Source organism: Cyanistes caeruleus, chromosome 12 (genome assembly GCF_971803275.1).
Source record: "Cyanistes caeruleus chromosome 12, bCyaCae1.hap1.1, whole genome shotgun sequence".
NCBI lineage: Eukaryota > Metazoa > Chordata > Aves > Passeriformes > Paridae > Cyanistes > Cyanistes caeruleus.
The window spans coordinates 6289644-6314086 of NC_141712.1; the positions used below are offsets into that span (position 1 = coordinate 6289644).

General features: G+C 37.0%; 1 protein-coding gene across 4 annotated transcripts in view; it reads right to left on the minus strand.

Moving 5' to 3' along the window:
- Positions 1 to 24443, minus strand: part of DPY19L3 (dpy-19 like C-mannosyltransferase 3) — a 34374-nt gene that overhangs the window by 8231 nt on the left and 1700 nt on the right. For 3 of the 4 annotated variants that reach the window (XR_015275530.1, XM_086848165.1, XM_086848166.1), the window contains 14 exons: positions 23094 to 23227; positions 16672 to 16762; positions 15686 to 15807; positions 15336 to 15481; positions 13567 to 13690; positions 12969 to 13103; positions 11188 to 11319; positions 10114 to 10215; positions 9587 to 9660; positions 9187 to 9345; positions 8452 to 8574; positions 7990 to 8101; positions 7409 to 7465; positions 3124 to 3206 (listed from right to left, as the gene is read on the minus strand). Coding sequence is in view for 2 of the 4 variants with exons in the window: in XM_086848165.1 (XP_086704291.1) it covers positions 3124 to 3206; positions 7409 to 7465; positions 7990 to 8101; positions 8452 to 8574; positions 9187 to 9345; positions 9587 to 9660; positions 10114 to 10215; positions 11188 to 11319; positions 12969 to 13103; positions 13567 to 13690; positions 15336 to 15481; positions 15686 to 15807; positions 16672 to 16762; positions 23094 to 23227 (1594 nt within the window). In the remaining 2 variants the exon portion in view is untranslated. Of the gene's footprint in view, positions 1 to 904; positions 1000 to 3123; positions 3207 to 7408; positions 7466 to 7989; positions 8102 to 8451; positions 8575 to 9186; positions 9346 to 9586; positions 9661 to 10113; positions 10216 to 11187; positions 11320 to 12968; positions 13104 to 13566; positions 13691 to 15335; positions 15482 to 15685; positions 15808 to 16671; positions 16763 to 23093; positions 23228 to 24443 lie in introns of all 4 variants that reach the window. The other variant, XR_015275531.1, reaches the window with a different exon arrangement.

A 24443-nucleotide genomic window follows, 5' to 3' on the forward strand; every position in this document is an offset into this window, starting at 1 on the left:
TTATTCCTTTACTAGTGCCTGAGTATGGTATGAATCAACAAAGTGAAAGGATTTGAGAAAAGGAGATTCTAAGGAATATGCCATGATAGATTTTTTTTTTCCTTTAAAAGAAAATCTTTTTATTTGCAGAATGCAATATTAGAATATCACAGATTTAGCTGCAGATGATAGGCAGTAAAGCATATTCGGTTACACTGTCATGGTTCTTTTTTTTCCCTCTGGTTTGGAAAGACTGAAAATTGCAAAAATGGAAAATGACAGCCACAAAGAAAGAACACCAAGATGCGTTTTTGTGAGTCCCAGCTTCAATTTTATGCATGCAGATAATGCTCACATATATGAGTGCACCTACACACGGTTGGTATAAACCTACTTCTCAGGCACTTGCAAGTTCATGCCTGAAATTTACTCACATGTCTGTCCAACAAAAGCCCAAGAATTTAAGAACGGTAATTTACAAAAAAAAAAAAGTGTAATATTGCCTTTAAAGTCTGGAACATGCGTTGATTTCAGTGTGATTACACTTGAAAATCAGGAGTGTAAGTAATAAACTTTAAAGCTGGCTTGAAATGAAAATATAGCCATTAATATAAATTAGTATAAATTACTAAAGAAAGAACCACCATGGGTGTTTAATTTGCATAACCTTAGGAGCTTTTTGGAAATTTGTGGGGTTTCTACAAATATGCAAATTTTCCTGCCTGTCCCCACACCTGGGGACAGTTGGCATCCAACAATGCTCTGCTGAATCTCAGTCTCAGTTAACTTTTCCATTGTTCTGGCTGTTGCCCAAGATTTCTAAGAACTTTTTCTGTGAGTTTTAGCAACTGCTATTGAAATATTCCACAACTGTAGGCAGATTTCCCCTTTAAAGGCAGAAGACATTGCTTCTTTTAACACTTACCAGGAGCAAACAGAGTAGGGAAGTTCACGCTATTGATTTGCTCATTCTACTGATATTCTTCCCCATCTCTCAAATGAGCATGTTGTTCCTGTTGTCTTAGGGAGAAAGACCAAAACTAAGAATTTTAATGTACCTCCCAGCTGGGAACAGAGCTGTGAACTATCCCTGGAGTATTGGATTCTTGACTTTTTGTTGAAAAAAAGCTGCGAAAATGAGATGGTGGGTAGGAAAAAAAAGCAGAAGACTGGGATATGCAAGATCATTATGCAAAAAAATTGTGCTCTGCAATTGTACAGATACAAACCAGTAGATCTTCCTGAAAATGCTATGGCAATTTTAGTGAGGGGAAGAGTAAGAAATGCATCTGCAGACACTTCACAGGGGACAGACTAATAGTTGGCCATTATTCAGATTGTATATTTGGACAAGTTAATATGCATTTAGAGTTAAGCGGACAGAAGGGTTTTCTTGTTGTGGAGAGATTGCAAGACAGATGAGTTCTTCCTAATTCACTGCTATACATGACAAATTAGAGCTTTTCATACTGAGTTTTAATAATGAATGATTAGTTCCTGACACCAGCCTTGACAGGTCATTAACTACAGCACAACTATCAAGTGTTAGTATAGTAAAAGTGTTCCCTTACACATCAAACTTAAGAAAATCTGTCCCACTTTGAGAAACTTACCATAAATTTTGTTGACTGGTATTTAAAGCATAGATAATTAACTCTTCTTTGCAGGAATAATATTTCTAAATACAATAAATTCTAACTAAAAAAATGCCCCTCTGTAAATTGTCTGTCATGACTTGGAATGAAGAGATGACAAGCACCAGTTTAGCATTCTCAGCACTAAGAACACATGAAAAATTACTCTCATTGGAGCCAGTCAAATCCAGTTCATGGCTGGGAATAACTCCACATGCATATTTTATGTATAAATCTATATATAACTCTATATATTGCACACAGGAGACCTGAACTATCAGACATTTACCATCTTTTAATAAAACAGTAGTGCTAAATGGAACTGGCTGGTAAACATTAGTCACAAAAACATGTCAATAAGGCTGCAAAGATTCTAAATGATGGAAAAAATCATGGCCTGCTTTCAAAATAAGTCACTGAAGGCTTGTAATATATTTTACTCCTAAATTACTCCTTCTAGTTTATGGATTAAAGAAATACAACATTATGGAGTGTAAATATGTTGCTATGGGAAGAACAGCCTGGGTGACTGGTTTCACTGAAGTTCATTGCATATGAAGGAAATACTCCAAGGAAATACTTCAAACAGTTCAATATTTAATGTGGTATATTCAGATTTACTTTCAGAATGTTTTCCTCTATAACATGAAACCAATTTTCTTTTTTTAAAATCATTTCTGGAGTTGCAAATAAATACAAGTCCCAGGAATCTCCCTGTTCAGAAACTTAACCTGAAAGTTTTTTGTGGTTACTCTACGTTAATAGAGAATGTACCCCTTCAGTCCACAGCCCTCCAGAGAACATCCTACCTGGCCTTTTTTCTCAGCATCTTCTACATGCAGTATTCCAAACTGTTTCCACCTAAAAAATACCCTCCTATGCTCTGTGAGAAAGCAGAAGTGATGAGGTGGGGTTGGGATGATTGACTCACACCCCTCAAAGACTGCACCTATGCTTAGACAAGTTCAAGTTCAATTAAAAATATTTTGCTTACAGTTTTGAACACATGTTGGGATTAATTCTAACAAGCAGAAACAACTTAGATTGTTTTAAAGTCCAGCAAACAGACTGCAGAGTATGAATCTTCCAGCACTACATCCAAGCTTTTTAACATTACGGAGCTGAGAAGGACAAAGGTTGGGCGGGGGAATAAAATGATTTCACTGCAGGGGTCTATTAATGTAAAGAAGTAGCTATAATATGATGAGAGATGCCTGACACCTCCAAGTTTACCTCTTTTGGCTGGGAAAACTGTGTCCTTATGAGAGCAAAGGGATCATCAGCTGGTTCCCTGATGCAGATGGAACACAGCAGTGATACTGAACACAAGCACAGAGCTGCTCTCCACAGCTGCTCATACCCAACCTCCTGATAACCCACCCACCCTAACCATCCTCACAGGTCACCAGAGTTCACTGCTGAGCTGTGACAAATAAGGAGAACACTATAACTAAGAACATTAGATCTACGCAAATAGCATTTAACTGAAATAGAGAAAAAATCCTCTTACTTAATCCAGTTCATCAGCTCCACTGTGTCTGGGTCATAGAATTCTCTCAGCTCTGATAGTTCATCCATTATTCCTGGCCAGAACTAAAATGGAAACAAAATAGAACAACCTGAAGACAGAATGAACAAAACAAGTTCTGGATGCTGAAATGTATTACTTCCTCTTAGCTGGCAAATAATCTTGTCCAGCTCGTGGGTAAATTGCAAGACACAAATGTATCTACCTACCCCTCCTAGGAAGGAGAGGTGACTGTCACTGCAGGATGCACATACAGTTTCAGAGTTTGAGATCTGCAGCTCCTGCCACATGACCAGCAGGACCAGAACTGCCCATTGCCAATGATGACAAGAGAAAGGCCCCAGGAATTAACATTAAGTTTGGAAAGGAAATATAAAACGAAATTAAAAAAGGTAGGAAATCTGTAGCAGAAGTCAAGGTTATTAGATGTGCTGTGGATTCTATTAATGGTATTTCAGAAGTTTGCATTAGGAGAGAGCCACTGAAGGCAAAAAGAAAACTGTGACTGAATGACAACAACCCATTGACCATTGGGGGAAAACATTTCAAAATGTACTACAAACAAAGAATACCTAAATCAAATCTGGAGGAGAGAAAAAAAGGAATGAAACTGTTTCTGAAAAGCTAAACCCTCCTGTCCAAAAAGCTGAGGGAACAATGATTTATTAAGGGTTTATTGTTTAAGCCAGTGAATATTCCAGGGCAGGAGGGAACAATTAAGGAAGATAATGACAATGCTAATGACAGATTGCTGTGCATCAGTCTTTACTACAGAGGACGTTACAGTGAAACCTATTCCAAACCTGCTTTCTTTAGATAATAATGACTGCTGGTTTGAAAACTGAAACACTGCAGTAAAAGTCTAAGAAAACCTACCTGATAATCTAAAAAGCCATTAATCATCCATTTATATAATGCTCATCCAAGAATTCACAAGCAATTTGAATGTGGTGCTGCTGAGCCCCTTAGCAAACACAGGCATTCCTTCACTGAAACTGTAATTACATGGCAGGACTGGGGGCAGGGGCTGCAACTGGGCCAACAAAGACTCTCACCGGTGTAACTGCTCACTTAAAACACTTCAAATACTCCTGGCCTCTCCCAGGTAGTGCCATAGCAGCATCACAACCCTGGAGAAGCTTTGGGAAGTACAGCAGTACAACAGATGTATTTCTGCTTTTCAGAATCCTCAGAGATTAGTGAATTCAGCTGTTGTGAAAGGAGATTGTGGAGTCTGATAATGAATAAAAATTTCCTCTCTTCATTACTAAACTGCCCTGGATAGCTACACATTCTGAGAGCTTGGAGTCCTTCAGAGTGGAGACAGGAAGAACAAGCCCTGCTTTGCTTTCCAGGCAGTGAACCCTGCCCTGTAACCTCCTGAGGAACAGTGGCACAGCTCCCTGCTCAGTGCTGGGGTTATTCCATGACATTCACTCTGGAAAGGTTTTTTAAGTCACAGTACTGCAAGTTTTGAGTGAGTACAAGCAGTTTCCACTGCAGGAAAATTTTGTCCATGAGGCTTGCTATTACCGAATTGAAGAATTTCCAGGTAGCACTACACTTGATTAGTGGAACCAAGAGAAAACTAAGGTACTTCAGGAGCTCCAAATACAAGAGAATGACAAATAAAAAGTAAAACATATGATAATATGGACCAGTAACACTGACAGAACTTTGTCTTCTAAATCAAGTATATGTCAGATTGAGAAAAAGTCTGGTGACACAGAAGAGGATAAAAGAATAGATGGAGCACATCAGAGATGCAACAAACTGCTCAGAAGAGTGAGGGAAATGTGAAAGAAGTTTCCAACTTGTAACAGTGCTTGTCTCTGGGGTCAAAGTCTTCAGGAAAAGAAACCAGTTGGTTGTCAAGTGGCTTAAATTAGCCCAGAACTGAAGCTGTTCAGTACAGCCAAAGACTGCTCAGACCATGGGTGTATGTTGCAAGATGGGCTGTAATAAATGTCCATGTCTGGAGCAAAAGGACTTGGCCACAATGAAGATGAAAATGCAGCTGGAGAAATAACAGGAACAGAATTTACTATTAGAGAGAAATCAAGATTATTTGGCAGTCCTTGGAATTAGAATGCTCAAGCTCAGGAGCTCACCTTAAGTACCAATAATTTATTCAGGAATTATTGACATGCAAACCCAAATTGATGAGCATTATTGTGAAGTTACAATGAATGCAGATAAAGGTGAAATCTACCTACAAAGTGTAGGAAGTGAAACATAAATACTAGTTGGTACTGCTTTATATATCTGCAGTGTTACCTGCAGCACAGCGAAAGTAGGCATGGAAATACTTCAGCATTTTCACTTTATCTGAAAGATGTTTGCACTGTAATAATATTAACAGGAGTACAGATGTCTTACAGGTCTCAAAAACATCCTGTACCTGAAATCTGAAAGAAACCCAGCATTGTAGCTGCATCTGCATCTCAATAAATTATTGTTCAAGTGATGTATTTGGGGCTGTAGTAACCACATGCTTCAAAAGAGGCTTTCATTGGCTTATTCAGGATTAAGTTAATAATCCCATAAAAATCCTATTTTGAGGAACTGCATTGAAGAATAGCTCTTCTGACAAATGTAACAGATAATGAAACACCAAACTGCCCTCCTACAAATTCAAGAAAACCAGTCCTGATGGCAAATTAACTTTGTGGTGTACAGACAAACTGCCCCTGCAATCTGAGCAGTCAGTGACTGAACAGATAAATTCTTGTCTGGAAAAGAGGAAGGTAAGTAATTCTCTGTTCCAGAAGTCTACTTCCAGTGTCTGTTTATAAGGTTTTAGAGAGAGAATATAAAACCACATTCTCACAGAAGCAATGGGTGCTTTCTGGATCTCTCTGTAGGCATTCTTGTCTGAACTGCCAGGGCACCTGAGACAAGAGCCTTGTGGGTCCCTTCCAGCTCAGAATATTCTGTGATTCCCTCAGGCTTCTCATCAATTCTTTCAGCTTTGCAGAAAAGACCTACATAGAGATCCACTCTTCTGGTAGCTCAACTGCAAGAACTGACTCAGGACAAAAAAAACACTGAAAGGTGATGAATTTCTCATTCCTACTGAGAAATTTTAAAAATAGTATTTTTAATGTCAATAAAAAATATTTCCTCTATTTAGAAGAAACACAAAAATGATGCTTTTCAGGCAGACTGAGCACAACTAATGACTGCTCTAAAGTCCATGGAATCAGTGGTTTCTGTTGATTCCAGAATTGAATCTGACAGGATTTAGGAACTTTACATCTGCTCATGAAGAGTGGGAGGAAAATTATTCCTACTGAACTGTCACATTAGACTATTGGGATGTCATGCTCTTGGTATCCCCCATGTCAAAAGAAATGGCACTGTCATATTCAGAGATGATGAAAATGAAAAATGACTTCCTAACATCCCAACAGTGGACAAAAAAAAAGTCCTTTAATAGAACAATAAGACAATTTAAGTGAAAAATAGTATTTTCTTACTTTTTGTTTCAGAGGGGGCAATGCAACACTGGAGTCAACTCTATTAGCAGCTTTCTTAACTGCTTCATTACTGCCTTTTGAACTCTAACAATGAAATGAATCTTGTGTTTTTCTGAAGGGATTTAACAGACATATTTTCATCTCAGACTAGTTATTGCAGAAACAAATTCTCCATCAAAGCAGACTGATTTTTTTGTCTTTGTGACTACAGGTTAAAAGAATGGTTTTCCCATTAAATCAGTGTTCTAAATCTCACTGCTATGATAGACTGATAATCTTGTAGATGTTATTGATTTAGGTATGTTTTAGGCATTTACATTTAAGTGTTTGACAATAATAATATTCTGTTTCTGGAACAGACAGAAGACAAACCAGGTACTTGACCATTTAGTAATTCTGTACTTTTAAACTTATAAGGCACAGCAGTAAAGATTATGATTATTTTTGCTCCTAAAAGAAATCATTACACAATGTGATAATCTGCATATTATCCACAATTTAGTTAAAAGCAAGAGACAACTCCCATTTCCATAAAATTATCCATTTAAATAACACCTTCTACTTACACATACAATCAGATAACCATCTGTATCTATGAACAACTCCTCAAGACCAAATAAGCCAAACTGATCCTTCACAGACAATTTCATAGGCACAGCTATCCTACTTCTTAAAATTCAGTTACAATTCTTGCATGTAGTTACTAGTAGGACAACACCCTTCTAGGAGAAAGGAAAAATTTCATGCAACTAAAAAATGCCAAAACATTGGGAAAAAAAAATTCTTACCTTAAATGAAATGTACAGTAATGTAATTATTGGTACAGAATACTTAATCACCTGTGTCTATGAGAAATTGAAAAAAAAATTGGTTATTTTGATGATACATTTAATAGAATTAATTTTTAATGTATTGATATCTGAAATATTTAACATGCAGTGGAATTTAATATATTGGATTTTAAGCCCATATTCTGATTTTATTTTCAAGTAAAACCCTAATTACAGACCCATCACAAAAGATGGATTTATTTATTTAAATCTGTATTCTACAAGGTAGAAAACACTGTCATTCAATATAATTGACTGCAAAGGTCTTCCCAGACTGCTGATGACTTCTTAATATGGAGACTTTTTCAGTAAAATTGTGGTTATTTTTCATACCCACATCTATATTGCCATCTAGTGTATTCCAATGGAATTGTTTAATACAGAAACCACCAGAAAATCTGTTTTACTTACTGAATTTATACAAAGGTAAGGCAGAGATACCTGGTTTGAGAGAACTACAAACAACATTCATCCCTGAGCTTTACTAGGTTTATCCCAATCCAAACCCCAGTGGATGAAATGCTGAGTGCAGTGCTCACCCTCTGGGATGTGTAGAGATGGAGACACTTCAGGACGAGTTTCCAAACCTCCGTACTGCACAGGCCGAAGGATGCAAATACACACATGTGGGATGTCCAGAGGTACTTCATCCTGGAAAAACACAAGCTGTTCATCATCATCTGGAGCTCTGCAAAGCTGCTTGTGAGACCAATTAATGTCTAAAGAAATTCTGAAGAGTTTTCTTGGACTTTCAGGCCCCTGAAATAACTGAGTACAGGACTGACACTGCACTTTGCTACATGCTCTTGGGAAAGTCTCTGCTCCAAAACTTCCATTCTTTATGGCAGAATTTTGGGAAATGCCTCAGTCTACAAGTAGAAACACACCAGGGAGAGAAAGAAAGTTCATGATCCTATCAGTTTGTGGTCAACGTATTTCACACTCTTAAAAAATATACTCAATCATCTAAACAAGGCCTTAGTAGAATCACAAAAATATACCTCATTGTGCTTAATGCCAGACATCCAAAAAGAACCGTGTGAACTAAGCTGTAGGCAGCATCAGGCTTCAGTGTCACTGTATATTCTTCCATTTTTGCCTTTAACTGGACTTGATTTGAGCCACTATTTGAAGAATAAAACAGTGTTATATTAAGTTCTGTAACATGTTTCATATAATTATCTGCATTTAAAAAAGCACCAAATCTTTCTGAGGCCACAAACAACCCACACAGATACCTCAGAATGCCACAGATCAGCTCTGGGACCTGCCAGCAGAGATGCAGTTACAGCTCCCGCTCCTTCACACAGATCACAAAGCTCAGCAAAGACTATTCCTGCTCATTTCTGGGCAGCTTGAGGACAACACCTGGGAAATGTGATTTGGAGTACTTTGCACAGGGAAAATGGGATGAACTAAAGAAACTAACATAGTTTCAGATAAAGACATCCTTTGTCTGCTTTCCCTCATCCCAAAATATCCAACCAACATTATACAAACTGCAAAACTTCAACAGCAAAGAACTTGACTAAATCTAGGGAAGATGTTCCTCCGTTTACATTTTTAGCTCCAACAGAAAGTTACTTATTCTGTCTGATTTCTCTGTCACACACCCCACTTCTCAGTAGCTGTACAAAGCAATCCTGTATTTGCTGCTGTGTTCACCTGTAAGTTCCTCAGCCAGCTGAAGAAAAGAAAATTGACAAAAATGTAAATTATCTTAAAACTGTATTTACCTGAGGTTTCGAAAGGCAACAATTACAGCTGCTACTGTCAGAAGGAAGAGAACAAATCCATAGACGTAAAAAAGTAATGTACTGGAGAGTCTTGAAAAAGTATTTAAAGGTAGTAACCCAAAGGCTTCTTCACAAAGATACAGGTTAGCATCAAAATCTCTAAAAAAAAATAACGATCTTTGTCCATCATGTATTTCATAACTTGATGTAAAAAAGGATCAAAGTTCCCTGTTTTCCCCAAGAAATTATAAAGTTACAGTTGTGCACATTATTCTTAGGGCAACTATGACATAAACATGAGGTAAAACTCTGATTTACTGCACACATTTAAAATAAGAACAACCCAAAGGCTTCAATTAAAGAAGTCAAACAAAAAAGCAAAACTGCAGCTAAATCGTACCTTGTTGCTCCAAATCCAAATTTTGCTTTCAGGAATTTGAATATATGCTCATCTGACTCAAGATTAAGAATTTTCTACAAAGTGGGGAAAGAGAAGAGAAATTATATTTTAAATATCAAAACTGTCACACAGTAAACAGCCTTTTTCATCATTTAAATGTAACTGTAAAGCAACACAGCCTTACTAAAATTTGTGCTTCGCAATCAAAGTATTCAATTTTAACGGCATTCATTGAAAAGAAAATTCAGTGAAAAACTTTGCAAATGCTCAACAGTATAGATCTACAACTGATATAAAATCACAGGTGAGCTTCAAGTTAGCACCAATTATTTGGTGTTAATTTATGAAGTTTTCAAATCCATGTATCAAAGATTAGCAAAATTATCTTTAATTTCTAAAATGTATTTTCTGAGATGCAGAGAAATCTCACTGCAGTTTCTATTTAATGCTATTCCTGCAGATGGTTAACAAATAGCTTTTAACATAATACAATGTGCAATTTTTGATATTAAAAATTCTTTGCCTACCTTAATGAATTTATTTATTAGAAGAGTCAAACACAAGACTAGTAGAACATGGAGGATAAGTTTCCCAAGTCTACTAAGGAAGCCACCCTTTTTTAGGTTTTTCTACAAAGAAGAAAACATTAATATTTCAGTCCCTTTTTTTTTTTTTTTTAATGTATTTGGAACAAAAGCATCACAGGCTATTTGAAACAACTGATCTGCTACTCCTGAGCAGCACCAAATTTGGATTAGAGTCATGTAAGCAAAAATGGATACAGAACTGAGTAGCCAGAATAAATATATACTTCTTGCACAATATGAAGGGACAACTCATAAAAGCTTTGATCTGGCAGAGTTTTGGAAGCAGCCAAACAGCCTTTCCTTGGCAGCAGCCCTATTGTACTTACAGAACTTACTCTCCATAGTATTGTGTGCTTTTTGAAATACCTACTCATTACACCTTCTACCTGAACATGGCACAGGTATCTTCTGGCTCTGTCAGTTCACAGGACTTTGAGCAATTTTCCAGTTACAAGCTGCAGATCCAGAAGAGTGCTCAGAGGCCGCTGGGAATAGGTGCACACAATGGGAATGCTGCTGTAAATTCCTTCATTGTGTCACCAATGCCAGAATCAGAAAAAAGAGAACTGCAACTACAGTAAAAAATCCCTAATCTTTGAAAGAAACAGTGGATTTCAGAAAGCTGAACTTGACATGAGCCTAGTTGTCCTAGTTGTTACAGATAATTTTGCTGGAGGCAGATCCATAAATTCAAGCCAAGTCCTGCTGAAACAGGTGTAAAGTCCATTTATGCATTTTTTTTTCAGGATCCAAACTGCAGCTGGCACAATCATTAATGTTAATAGCAATCATGGAATTATGATGTCTGATGTGCTAGGTTAAGCTGCAGTTACTGTAATGGAATTCATTATTTGATCAGGCAATGTTTGGGTTGGTGTATGCTATAGTAATTTCTCTAATTAGTATTAGCAAATTAAAATTATAATGCATCTAAATTACTCATTCACACACAACAACAGATATATATATATAAATACTCTTTATTTAGTACTACAGAAATATTTTGGTACCTACCTGGATTGTTCTTGCTATTAAGACAGAAATATTAAAACTTATAATTAATGATCCAAGAATCATAGAATTGAAGAACTGTAGGACACAGACCAGCAGTAATCCAGAAACCTGAATGATATAGAGCCATGTAACCTGTAACAATAATGAGATTTTTATGTCTACAAAACTTTACAGTCATAGCTGCCTTTCTCTGAATATGTTCCATAATTTATTTCAGCATCAATTATTTTTGCAAAGAACATATCATCTTGAAGTAAATCATTACATGTAAAGCCATTACTGTATCCTTTTTACATTTATGTCCTGAACTACTTAGATTAATATTTTATGCCCATTTTATACTTAAGGAAGCCTGATCCTATAATCAAGCAGACAAATCACTGCAGTTTGAGGAAAATATTAATTACTTAATATTTGGAAGATGTTTTTATTTTCTTTCATCCAAAAAGTGCTTCTGTAGCCTCTGTGATGTCTTTATGACCAAAGAGTTATGGCTCAGTGCAGCTCAGCAATCAAACATCACCTGCTTTCTCAAACTTTTCAGTAATAATTCAGTATAATCCCTTCCAGGTTATGCTAAATCATTATCAGTGTTCAGCTCAAGGTAAACACTAAATCCCAGCTGATTTTCTGACACAGTGGTACCAAAATGTACATTTTACCTCACACAAAGACCCCGAGTTCAGTCTTGTCTTACAGCAGTGGTGTAAATCAGTATCAAAGAGCCCAACAAACTCCAACAATTCTAAGTAGTGATTTTTTGAAAAAGAGTGCAGACACAGTGGTGTGGTGAGTCTGGTTTGGAATAACTCAGGATGAAGTTGGTAGTTTGCTGACTTTTAAGGTAGCTGACCAGTCACATCAGATGTTGACTTCAGCTTCCAGTTGCAGATGTAATGAAGAGCTCAGGAACTTACAGTAAGCCACATTTATCTTGATATGCAGGCACCACACTCATTTTCAGTAAAATTAATACCATCAGTAAGGTTCAAATTTAAAATGAATTTACATTAATTGCACTTCATCCTTCTGTAACCTTTCCTAAAGTTAGAACCTTTTTTAACCAGTGCAAGCTTTCACCATGCCTAAAATGATCCTGGTAGAATTTCACAGCAATGCTAATGTCAAAGACAGTGTTTTCATCTTCTACAGTACATTTCTGTTTTGTAAGACTGACTGTCAGTGATCCCTGACCTTCTTAGTAAGACTTGTTTTATTTTCTGGCTTATCCAGCTCAGCAACACAGCAGGGGCAATGCTGCTATTTCATGGTGAGTGGCAATGCAGGCAAGACAACTCCTTCTCCTCAGCAACCTGGTGTTCTGCATCCTCCTCCTGTGTACAGAGCTTGGCCCTGACTGACAAACGAGGATGCACAATGCTTGAGGAAAAATTCACACATTGCTTTGACTTCAGCTCACACAGATTTCCTGTGGTACTTTTTTCTTCTGGCAACTCTGAGAGGCCATGCTAAAGCTGTGGTATCAGATCAACTCTCAGGATGGTGTTTGGAAATATCAAATAGTGTCTAAACAAAAGTAGACAAAAATGAAATAGACATAAACTATGTTAAAGTGAACAAAAATCAGAAAAAGTGTTGTTTTCATCATTCACTTTTACACTTGCAGGGTATATGCACTGTGATTACTTCAAAGCACCAGGCACACCGTATAATTTTATTACTCTGGGCATCCAGGCCACTGGTTAGGAAAACATCTTCAAAACTGTTGGCTTTATGAAGGCAAGGAAACAAAGGTAGGTTATTTCCAAAGAGAAAGTTACCTTTGCTGTAGGAAGCATGTCCAAGCAGTCCAATACGAATAGTGCCAATGCTTGTATCAGCATCATAAACTGGTTAAATTGCCAAGTCAGGCTAAAGAGAAACGTTGCTATGAATACAGCCATGAGTGTGAGCCTCTGGAAGGAAGTTAGCTTTATTTTACTTTATGGTTTTCTTCCTTAAAACACAAAAAAAGCAAGCGACAAAAAACCCCCAACAAACCCAACCTTAATCTGGTGTTATTTTAAAACCACTTTTAAAACACTGAATTTTCTAATTGCAATAACAACTTGGAGGATAAGAAGCATTTTATTAGAGTTACAAATTCTTGACTTATGCCTGTGTTTTACCACTGTAATATCATTTTCAAGAAAACAGTGAAATCTCAGATAGTTTCAGCCCCCAGACTAAAATGCAATACCTGTTTTACTGTGGTATAAAATTATAATGTGGTATAGCTATTATTTGATCAAGATGAGGGGTAGTGACTTAAGACTCGCTGGTCAAAGAAACTGTATCACCCATTTGCTTTAATTCTTGCAGATCAGGGCAGTTTTCTCTTACTAAGTTTATTGTGTCATACTTGTCAGAAATACTCACTTCTTGAGCAGGCTGTAAATGAGTTCTGAGTAGGTATGTGATGGCTGCTATCTGAACAGCAAAGAATGGCAGTGCCCAGTTCTCCCTTAAAGGAATGGTGAATTCTACCCTTGTAGTATCTACCCTGTACAAAACAGAGTTTCACACATTTAAAATCTAGCAAACACTTGGTGACAGACAGCTTGCAATGACAGACAACTTTGTGCTATTTTAACTCCTTATTTATAAAAATGGAGGCTCTACACTCCAGTTCCTTTAACACACCTGCCTCTGAAAATAAACCACTATGAAGGTTCTGCAAGTTATCCATTGTTTCTGTGTCTCAAATGATGTACTTCAGCTTCATTAACATGAACTAAACTATGGATTACATCTTACCCATGAAGCACAGCATAGGGTAATTTAGAAATGATAAATACACCCCAAACTAAAAGCACTCCTAAAATCCAGCTTGTGGATTTCCACACCACAGATCATTTACTTAATTTTTTGGTTTGCAAATGCACATATAAGAATATAAACAGAATATAATTTCCACTGTGATCCCAGTGACTTGAGTTTAAACACAGTTTAACTGCTTATGAGCTTTTGGTCATTTTTTGAAGCTTTTAAACATAAGAAGTACATGATGGAAGAACTCCCCAAAGAACAGTAATTTGCAAAACCTGATTTAAAAGTTAAAAACAAAGAAAAATTATTCTTCTCCTATCCTATCCTGGCATAGAGAAAATATCTGCTAAAAAGGCAAGTAAGCAACATATCTGAGAGATGCTTAGCTGGAGGAAGAATGCACCTAAATAGAGTCACTCAGTAGCTTCAGGTGTAATTTATCTGGACAAAAAGTCTTTTTCCAAATCCATTACATGCACTTATTATATTGCATAAAGGAAACAAGCTCTCATTGTTCACCAATTACTAGAAAGATGGACAAATTTGCTCCAAATATTCTGTAAATGGAAGTGAAGACACCATGAAAAAAACGTGTGAAATACTGCACATTGCTTGTGGCTTTTAATTACTTTTATATTTGGAGAAAGAAACATCTTGCCTCCATACACCTGTAATTATTCTGTAGTGGATGTGCTTGCAGATAAATTCCTTTAGAGCTGCTCATTAACATATCAAACGTTTCTGGTAGAACCAAGACTGTAGTTTTATTTTCTTTCTGTTTACAAGCCAATGTCACCAGTGTTAACTCCATGCCAGCAGCTTCATTCTGGCATAAAGCCAGTTCTTGGATTTTTATCTCCAAACTGATAATTCTTCAAGTGATAAGGCACTAGAACAGCTCCAATTACCACGTTTTTTATCTGAGGCTTAGTGCAGGAGATGGCTACAGGAATAAGGGGAAAGAGAAACTGAACTTCAGATGAGCTGAGGTTGTGGAAGGAAGCCCTGGAGGCAAGTGTGGGGCAGTGATAAGACATTTGAAGGGCTCTTGTGCAGATGTCTTTAACACCTGAGAGATCCTAAGCTGGAGAAGACAAAACACATCACCTGGAGCTCCAGACACATCTGAAAGATGTAGTCCACTTTCGGAGACCAATTTAAAACAAATTTTCTACTCAAACTTCCTGAACCTTTAAAAGCCCACAACTCATTTCTGATTATTTTTTGTTATTTAAACATTTTTTTCCATTTTCTGGCTAATTGGAGAGAGGCCTTATAGTTTCATGTTTTGTCCAATTAATCATGCATTTAAAACTTTAATGCCTTACCTTTAAAACTAGGTACAATTTTAGAAAGATGGAATGTTTAATCTCACTTACCTGTTTGTAATATACCAGCAAGCTGCCAACAACCCTGAAAGCCATGTTCCACTAAGAAGCCAGCTTGTTACATACAGAGCAATGACATAAACTGCCTGAAGTCCAAACAAAGTGTAGATATAAAAATAAACAGGCTCTAGGTATTGCTGTAAAACACAAGAATACTGATGTTGAGATTAAAACACTCATGGAGGGGGGAGTTATACTTAGTATGAATTAGGTATTGCTTTTAAAAATTAAAAAGGTATCAGGAATGTTTCTAATTAGAAAATATCTACAAAGGGGAGCTATGATTCACTGCGCAATCTTCATAATGCACTTACAATCTAAAGCCATAAATAAATGCCTACCTGAATTGGAAGAATCCTATACAGAATGCTGAGAAACACCTCCTGGTAAACATTCATTCTTTCAAGTATGTTAATTGTCCTCACAGATTCAGTTTTATTGTCATATACTAAACCATGTAAACCTTAATGATAAAGAGAAATTGAAATAGGAGATTGTCATTTTCCTCCTCCATCTTCATTTGAACAGTGAATAACTTTTTCAAAGGTATTTTAGGATCTCTCATCAGAAACTGCAAACTTTGAGTCAACGATTCAGAACATATTACCTCTGAATCAACATGACCTTCTGAGGTCTTCAGCTTCCCTGCTGTGACTCACAGTGCTAATTCAAGTACTATATATTTAGTAGTGTATAAAACATTTATTTTTATACTTCCATCCCCAGCATAGAATCTGTGGTACATTCTGGATCCTGAGAACTGTTCTTGGCACTACTTCAATCACAGGTGAAGTTAATACTGAAAAATGTGTAGTATAAGCAGAATTGCTAGGGAGCAACAGCTAAATATCTAGAAAACATGAGACTGTCTGAGAGAGCCCCATCACTGTATATGATTCCCTTGGAAGCTGCTCCTTGTGTCACTTACTGTCCAGGAATACAGCAAAAAACATTGCCCCTTCCCAGAAATAGCTCATAGCTCAAAATAAACAAGAGAACAATAAAAAAGAGAAGAATAAAAATGAAAGTAATAAACTGAATAAACCAGTAAGCTGAAACCTTAACAGATATGAAAGTTGTCCCTCAAAGTGATTGCCTTCATCAGCATGTGAAGGTGTGGCACAGAAACCAATGCATCATTGTGAAATTTATTATGTCCATAACTTAGTGGCTCCCTGGCACAGGAACAGAATAAATCTGTCTCCAGTACAATTGTTACACTATCTTTCATAGTTACAGTATGCCTTGTTCTCAATTATATTGGGAAAAAAACCCAACCAAACCTACAAACAGTCAGCTGCAAAACTTACTTTACAGTTTACAATACCTTGCTGTATGGAAGCAGCCTGAATCATCTGTTTGTAGTAGGAATAATAAAGTCCACACTCGGTTCTGAATGAAATTTCTCTTTCAACCTCCTGCAAGTGAAGTTCAACAGTAAATTCACTTTCCATCTGCTTTTCACCATCATGCAAAGCTGCCTTCAATTCCTGCTGCACCAGGGAATTGACCTCCAGAGAGTCTCAGTCTTTGGGTTTCACATTCTAAGCAACTTAGAGCAACTAAAGGTAAACACACATTGACAAATTAGGGTGAGAGGCAAACGGCTGGGGTGTAAATGATTCTTTTAACTGGGGAAATGTGCATGTTTTTTGTGATTCTGATATGCTGCTTGGAAATATTTTGGGGATTTCACTATTTTTTTGTAATATCACAAGCTTATATTGGCACAGTGACCCACAGGTGGACTGTAAAGCTGCATATCCGTGCTTTGTGCATTTAACCTTTTCTCCCAGATGTAGTTATTCCACTGTGCTCCATAGCTTTGCCAGCTCAAGGCTCCATTAATTCAGTGTGCTGTGTGGGGGCTGCACTGCAATGCCAGGGATATTTCAGCTGGCAGGGGATGCTGCTGCCCACTTGTTCAACACTGCTTCTTGCAGGAAGCCAGCTGCCATCGCTCTCATTCTTAAATTACAGGTGAAAGGAAAAGGGACTCTTTACTTGCCTTTAGGGCTAGGTGAACTTCTTATTTCTAATTAAAAATGTTCAAATTATCTGAACTAGGTACACTTCAAACCAGGTACATCTCAAACTATGCCTTTTTCTTGGCTGATATTGCAGCAGATGGAGTCTGGTAAGATCTGATAGCTGTCTGCTTTGGAATGCACTTCCTTTTGTTACCTCATTAGTTGTGAAGACCTAATGAAATTTAACAAATCCACAGCTTTGGGCAACCACATTAAAACAAAGATGGCATGAACAACCAATCTGATGAGAACTAACAATCATCTTATACAGAAGATGTTCTGCTATTAGTGATCCTTTTAGTAGTTTGTGTAATAACATCCCAGCAAATGTATCTCCTAAGCAGCAAGTTAGGAAAGGCCTTTATCCAGTTAGAAAAAGTTTATATTGAGATTTGAAAATCCAGTGAAATCCCTGTATGTGGTATATGCAAGTCACTAAAAAAATGGTGTGATTTTAAAAAATAACCTTATGAATTCATCTTTCTGTACAAAAGAATCTTACTGAAACAACAGAATATTACTTTTTCAGAGACTTTTATGAATGCCATTCTTGTTAATGCAACCTTGCACAGAACCCCAAGACTTTCAACTTCTTTTACAGTCCCAACTCTTTTGCTGGAGCAGAATCAATTCTATTTCACAGCTAACATAAAGCTCAACAAAAAACCCTGTTCTTTTCTCCTCTACTGCCCAGTACGGGTTCTTATCTCAAAGCATGTATTTTACTGAAGTCAGCAGTTGACAAACCAATATTAGTTCTGGCCTGAGAAAAGTCAATAGATAAAACCACAACTGATTCAATCTAAGTTCACAATTAAACTCTCCAGCTGCCCTGTGACATATAAATCATCATCACACACTAAACAAAATGAAAGGGCTGGCTTTTGAACAAGCTCTACTTTCAAATTCATCACTACTGAAAAGTTTTCTAATATCAAAAAGTGTCTGACTCTTAAATGTTCATTAAAAAAAAACAAGGAAAAAAAAAAGAAAAAAAAAGGAATGCAAACATTTGGAATTTATTAAGGGGGAGAGAGGAGTCACAGAAGGGGATCTAATTAGCAAAAATGCATTCAAACATGATTAATTTGTAATCCTGGCACCAGCTGTATTCAACCAAATGCTATACTTTATGAGACAAACACTAGTGAGTTTTACATCTGTTTCATGCTAAGATAACATCTGTTTTATTCACTCAAAATACTTTTCCAGTTCTACAGCAATTTATACTTTTCGTAGCATTCCACGTCAATAAAAATCTACAGACTTATGGGTAAACATTGTAAAAGCACATGCCTATCTGTCTGGATATTCACTTTGTGAGGTTGTAACAAAGAAGTTATCACTGTTCCAAGGGAAAAATAAAGAACACTGCCCTCTGGGACACACAGAGAGCTGCTTGTTATTTCAATTTATGCAATTGTATCCTAATAATGTTAAGCATTCACAACCAAATACAAAGGACTTTCTCTCAAGGGCAGTGCAAAATTTTAGAGCTTATGATTCCTCCAACTCCTTAACCAAGTCCTTCAGAATGCTGAGCAAGCAGCCAAAGTCTGAGATGAGTTTTTCTATAAATAATGAGCATAAATAAAGCTCCAATTACTTTTCTTTTTTTGAGATAGCTAAAACAAAACTCGTGTAATTGGAACTATTTATTAGTTTTCCAATTGAAGACCAGGAAGATTTGAAAATTTTCTCAAGTGTACAAGTGGAAACTCAACACACAGCTGCTGTCAATGCTCCCAGTTGAGATCAAGCCTTCAGCAAATATATTTAATCCTTGGACAGTTCTCCTGGCTGGTTAACCTCAAGCCCATCTGTTTGAGTGGCATGTTCAAGATCTGACCTGATACAGAGTAAAAGTACCCCTAACACCTTCACAGGTAACTTCTGTGGAAAACTAGTGCCAAAGTCCTGGATGCCCTTCTTCCCTCTGTGCCCGAACATTCACTTTGTGCAGTTCTCATGACCTGTTTCCCTGCTTTTCTTCATAGAATCATTGAATGTTTGGGGCTGGAAGGGACCTTAAAGCCCGTACAGTGCCACTCTATGCACTATCCCAGGTTGCTCCAACCTGGCCTCAGGCACTTCCAGGGATCCAGGGGCAGCTACAGCTTCTCTGGGCAATAATTGTTGGTTTGTATTCAAAATGAACAAAGGAAAAATACAAGCCCTTCACAGACTAAATCCTGGCATTCTTCTGCTGAAAGACTTACAATCTTATATTTTCATTCCTGACTTCCTACAAGCAGCAATTTTGTTAAAGGAAAAATCAATAACAGTATCTAAATGCTTACTCAGAAGGGGTGAAGAAGAAATGAATGCTCTGAAGTTTATTGGTTTTTTTCTACAGTAATAATTTGCTACGTGGCCTTGGCTCATTCCTGTTCAAAGCTTCTTCAGAATCTGCAGTTGAATAAGCAATGCAATGGCTGACAGGAGAGGTGGCACCCCATTTTGTTATTTGCACAGCAGATTCTGTTCCCAAAAGATGCTACACTGCAGGGGCAGCCACTAAATTGCTACTGAAAATCACTGAAAATAGACAAGCCATTTCAGATGTGTTATGCCAGAACATTTACAGAAAACTGAGAATGGTTTTTTGGATAAGAAATCTGTTTTGACTTCCACTATCACAAACAGAAATGTTTGTTGGTTTAATGTATATGAGAAGGGATTCAAAATTTTTTCTTCAAAGTTATTTGATTGAGGTAAGAGATTATAACCTGTGATCCCTGCTGGAAGGGGACATGGACACAGCTTCTGACTAAGTGTCATGATATGCTGAATCTTTTCTATTTTGTATTTTTGGTCATTCTTTCAGGAAGTCTTGAAATAAAAAAAGAAATGGAGCAATTATGTACCTCCTTCATCGCATAAACCACTCTTCAAGATGTGCTTTTTCAGTTTTTCTGGTAAGAAAACAATTGTACATCTTTCTCCTGTGACCATGGCTAATTGATAATAGCAGGCACATTTACCAGCAAACAAGAACAAGACTCGCACACAGAGCAGCAGCTGAAATCAATGCACTGTTGAAAGCCATATTCAAAATACAGCAAAACAGTTTAACAACGACCAGACAGTTTTTCTACTTGGGTGAACCATTGCTGGAAGACACCCAAAACTGAACTGGCTTTCGATGAATTACAATTGAAATTTCAGAAAGGCAATCACTGCAAGTGTGTGTGCAAGTCCTGACTCCAATTATTTAGGAGTTAGGAGTCATGACTTTGCATAATAATGTCTTTTTACTTCCAATTTTTAGGGTTGAGTACAACTGCATACTTTTTAAATACGCAGCTGTAGTGTTCATGTATCAGTAGGGTCTTCAGAACAAAAATTCCACCTTTTGCACCTAAAAGGCGCAGGTACAATCATCTGCCTGGTGCAAAAGCATCAGAAAAACACTACAGACCTTCTTCAAAGAGAACATACATATATTACATCTCTGTATTAATTAAGTTGCTACACAGACCCTTCTGGGCACAAATTCTTAGCACCTGGCTAATTGTAGCTTATTGGATGAAAGGAATGAAGTTCAGAGAAATAATACACTGCTATATATTTTTGTATCAGATTTCAGCAACACAAATCCTCAAATTCTCCCCATTTACAGCCAATACAGGGTGACCCAAGTTAACAGTTTAAAATATATGGGAGTAGAAGTGATTCAGAATTTTTCTTTTCTATGTTGCAGAGCAGTGGTGATGCTCTACTGTATTTCACAGGCATGGGGATTAATAAAACACTGGATATGTGTTTGTAATGCATCCATTTATTCTATGTTATGTTTAATAAAAACATAATGAAATGAGATCACCTCTGCATTTCACTAAGTAAGGCATGCAATAATTGTGGGGCGAGGATCAGACTACAGTTCTCCCTTCTGAGAATCTGGGCAGGGGTATGAACTAAAATAAAACTTATTATTTCCAAACTTTTGGAAAGTTCAGTTGATACCTGCAAAACTATATGCTTTGGCCAAACTATAAAATGTTAGAGAGAAAAAAGAAAATTTTCCACTTATTTTCCATGTAATTTTTGAGGGTCTTTTCTTTCTTAATATATAGTATGTGCTGTAATGAAAAGATTAGCCAGTTCAGAAGTGCTGGATAACATGTACAGACCGCTGCAGAGACTACAATCCTACACACAAGCACAGAGACATCTGTGGATTGTTTTACAGATACTGGGATGAGCTTTCCTACCTCAGCTTTGCAGGAAATTTCAGACTCTCCCTATGCAGTCTTCCCATACTACTCCTAAAGCAGTATTTTATTTAAAATGAGCACTGCAGCCAGATCATATCCCCCTGAAGAAGGAACACTGTGACACCAGAGAGTGTCTGCAGCTCTTTCTCCTTTACCCTGCTGGTAGATGACCTTAATGCTTTTTAGAATCTTTCTATCCAATTGGCTGAAATTGTTCTTGTTGCAGTGTTACCAGCTATCTATCACCTCCATGGGATGAAACAACAACTACAGACACACTAGAACTCAGACTACAAAAACTAGAGGGTTTATTTCAGCTTTGATATCTAATGGCATTCTAGTGTACTTAAAATGAGAACAGTAATTATCAAATAAAACGACTGCTTCACCCACTGAGGGGACATCTTAATTAGAACTACAGCACTACTTATTTCAGTGAACTCTGTGCTCCCCTGGGTCAGTCTGGCAGAATAAAGAAGATTTATCCATTATGTCCATACACAGCCACAAGCCCATGCTTGCTTGTGCTTTGAAATGTACAACAGCCTGAACTACTTGCTTTTGGAAGGAAAAGGCAAACCCAAGGTGCACCTTCAATACATTGTGTACAATCTCTACATAATCAAGGGAAGATTAGGGTGGGTACAACCCAGTATTATATGTATAATACAACAGCAATTGCTGCAGCAAATGCAAATTATTTGTATTAGGGGAATATAAATGTTTCTGGGGCACAAAAAGTGTGTAGCATAAAAAAAGACATATTGCAAGGCAAGTATTCCAGTTAAATATATGTACTCTTTGAACAAGACAATACACAGACCTAGCAGAATGGATTTTAGGCATCTGAAAGGAAAATGACTCACCTGATCTTTTCTCTGGTTAAATTTAGCTGTGGGTACAGCTGCATTATTTTCTCTGCAGTGATTCTACGAATAGTCAGTCCTAGGTCTTGGGAATGGTTGGGTTTACATTAGTGAATGGCAGAAATATGTTTTGAGGTTTGCACATTTAGGATGACATGATATAAAATTAGTATTGAATACTAAGAGACTGTCCCTAAACTGTATTAGCAATACCACAACGTAAATACAATTCAAGAACTGTGTGCCAAGATTTTGCATATTATTTCTTTACCTATTGGTTTTTATTTTAATTTTAGATTGCGGTGGATAAAAGTAAGATGATTATAGAAAAACATATAGTAAAATGCTGAAATTCTACTGCAGATAAAGATTAATTTTTGGAAGAATCATAGCTACAACTGAGACAGGAGCTCTCTAGCAATATTTTTAGAGAGAAAATTGGGGACAGGTATTTATAGAGCTGATGAAGTAAGATGGGAAGGGAAGCACAGCCTTTTTTAAATTGAATTTTTAAAAATGAAATATTCTAGTGTTGAGTGGGTTACAAGACAAATACACAAAAAAGAAGAAATTTCAACTAATTCTCATATTACTGCTCCACAAAACTAATGATGAAATTAGGAAAACAACTATTACCTTGATATTGGAAAACCACAGGTCATTTTCATGCAGTGTAGCCACATAAACAGAAGTAAGAAGTCCAACAGAGATGGCAACAATTCCACCAACAGTTATTGAGAGTATGTTCCACACCTTTCCACCTGGAGGATCTTTGAAGAAAAGTATTTCAGTCTGTACTTGTGAAATATATTATTGAACCTACAGAGATTTTGGAAAGCCATTTAACCACTACCTATGCCAGTACAGTTTATATTCTGCAAGTAACAGGACACCTGGTTTTAACACATCTTTATGGAGACGTGGTTTTTATTTTCTCATATAGGAAAATCAGAGTATTTTATTTACATACAAAGTGAAATAAAGTGTGCCTTAATTGGTATACTTTAAATATAAGAACACCATTATCCTATACAAGTTTAGCTCAATGCTATACCTAATTTGTAAATCTGAATTGGAATATCATCCAGAAATTTTTAAATTCAAGCGATACAGGATGACTGACGACAAAGTAAGAAATTCACATCTCCCTCACAGGTCTAAAAATAGTTGCCTTTTTGGGGGGTTTGCTCAGTTTTTATAAAAAAACAACAGTGAATGTTCAGAAGCCTCACTAAATACCCACAAAGAGACTGAAGAACAGCCAAAGCAGCCTTTGATGATGGATGGTGTCATGCCCAGAATTGCAGACGGCTCCTGCTGACACCAGAGCAAGGTCAGGGATGGGATGACGGCAGAGGAAGGAGGTGTCCCAGGTACCTCCAGGCCCTCACTGTGCACTCACATTCCTGGGCCTTGAGTTTGTTGGGGTTTTTGTATCTTCAGTGTTAATGTAAGGTTTAATATGGATTAGTGATCTGGAATTGTATCTTTGAAATGGCTATTTTATACTGTGAGTGACATCCACTTACAGGCTGCAACTATGCAATTCCATGGAACCGAGGGCTGGGCTACAGGAGAACTATGATCACCTGCCCTTTTTATATACAGCCTAAGTGTGTTTGTGCAGAAACAACAATGGAACTTTCCTTTCATCTGCCCAAATGCAGAGAAACATTTAGAATTTAGATCAAAATATCCCTTAAAATAAGTTAATCTAAAAATCCCCCCAAAAACAAGGAACTCTGTTGGCTCTAAAGCTGTAATTCCATACAAAAATGTTGTCAGAATTTCATTATTTAAACAGATCCTGGAATCAAGACACTTAATGACTCTCTTTTAAATTTACCTAACCAGTGGCCTATAAATTAAAGAGTAAAAAATTGCAGTTAAATTCAGATTTCATATGCAACCTGCCTATTTTTAAGTACACTTTCATCAGTTGTCTTCAAATCCTTTTACATTACCAATGACTTGGACTGGGATTCT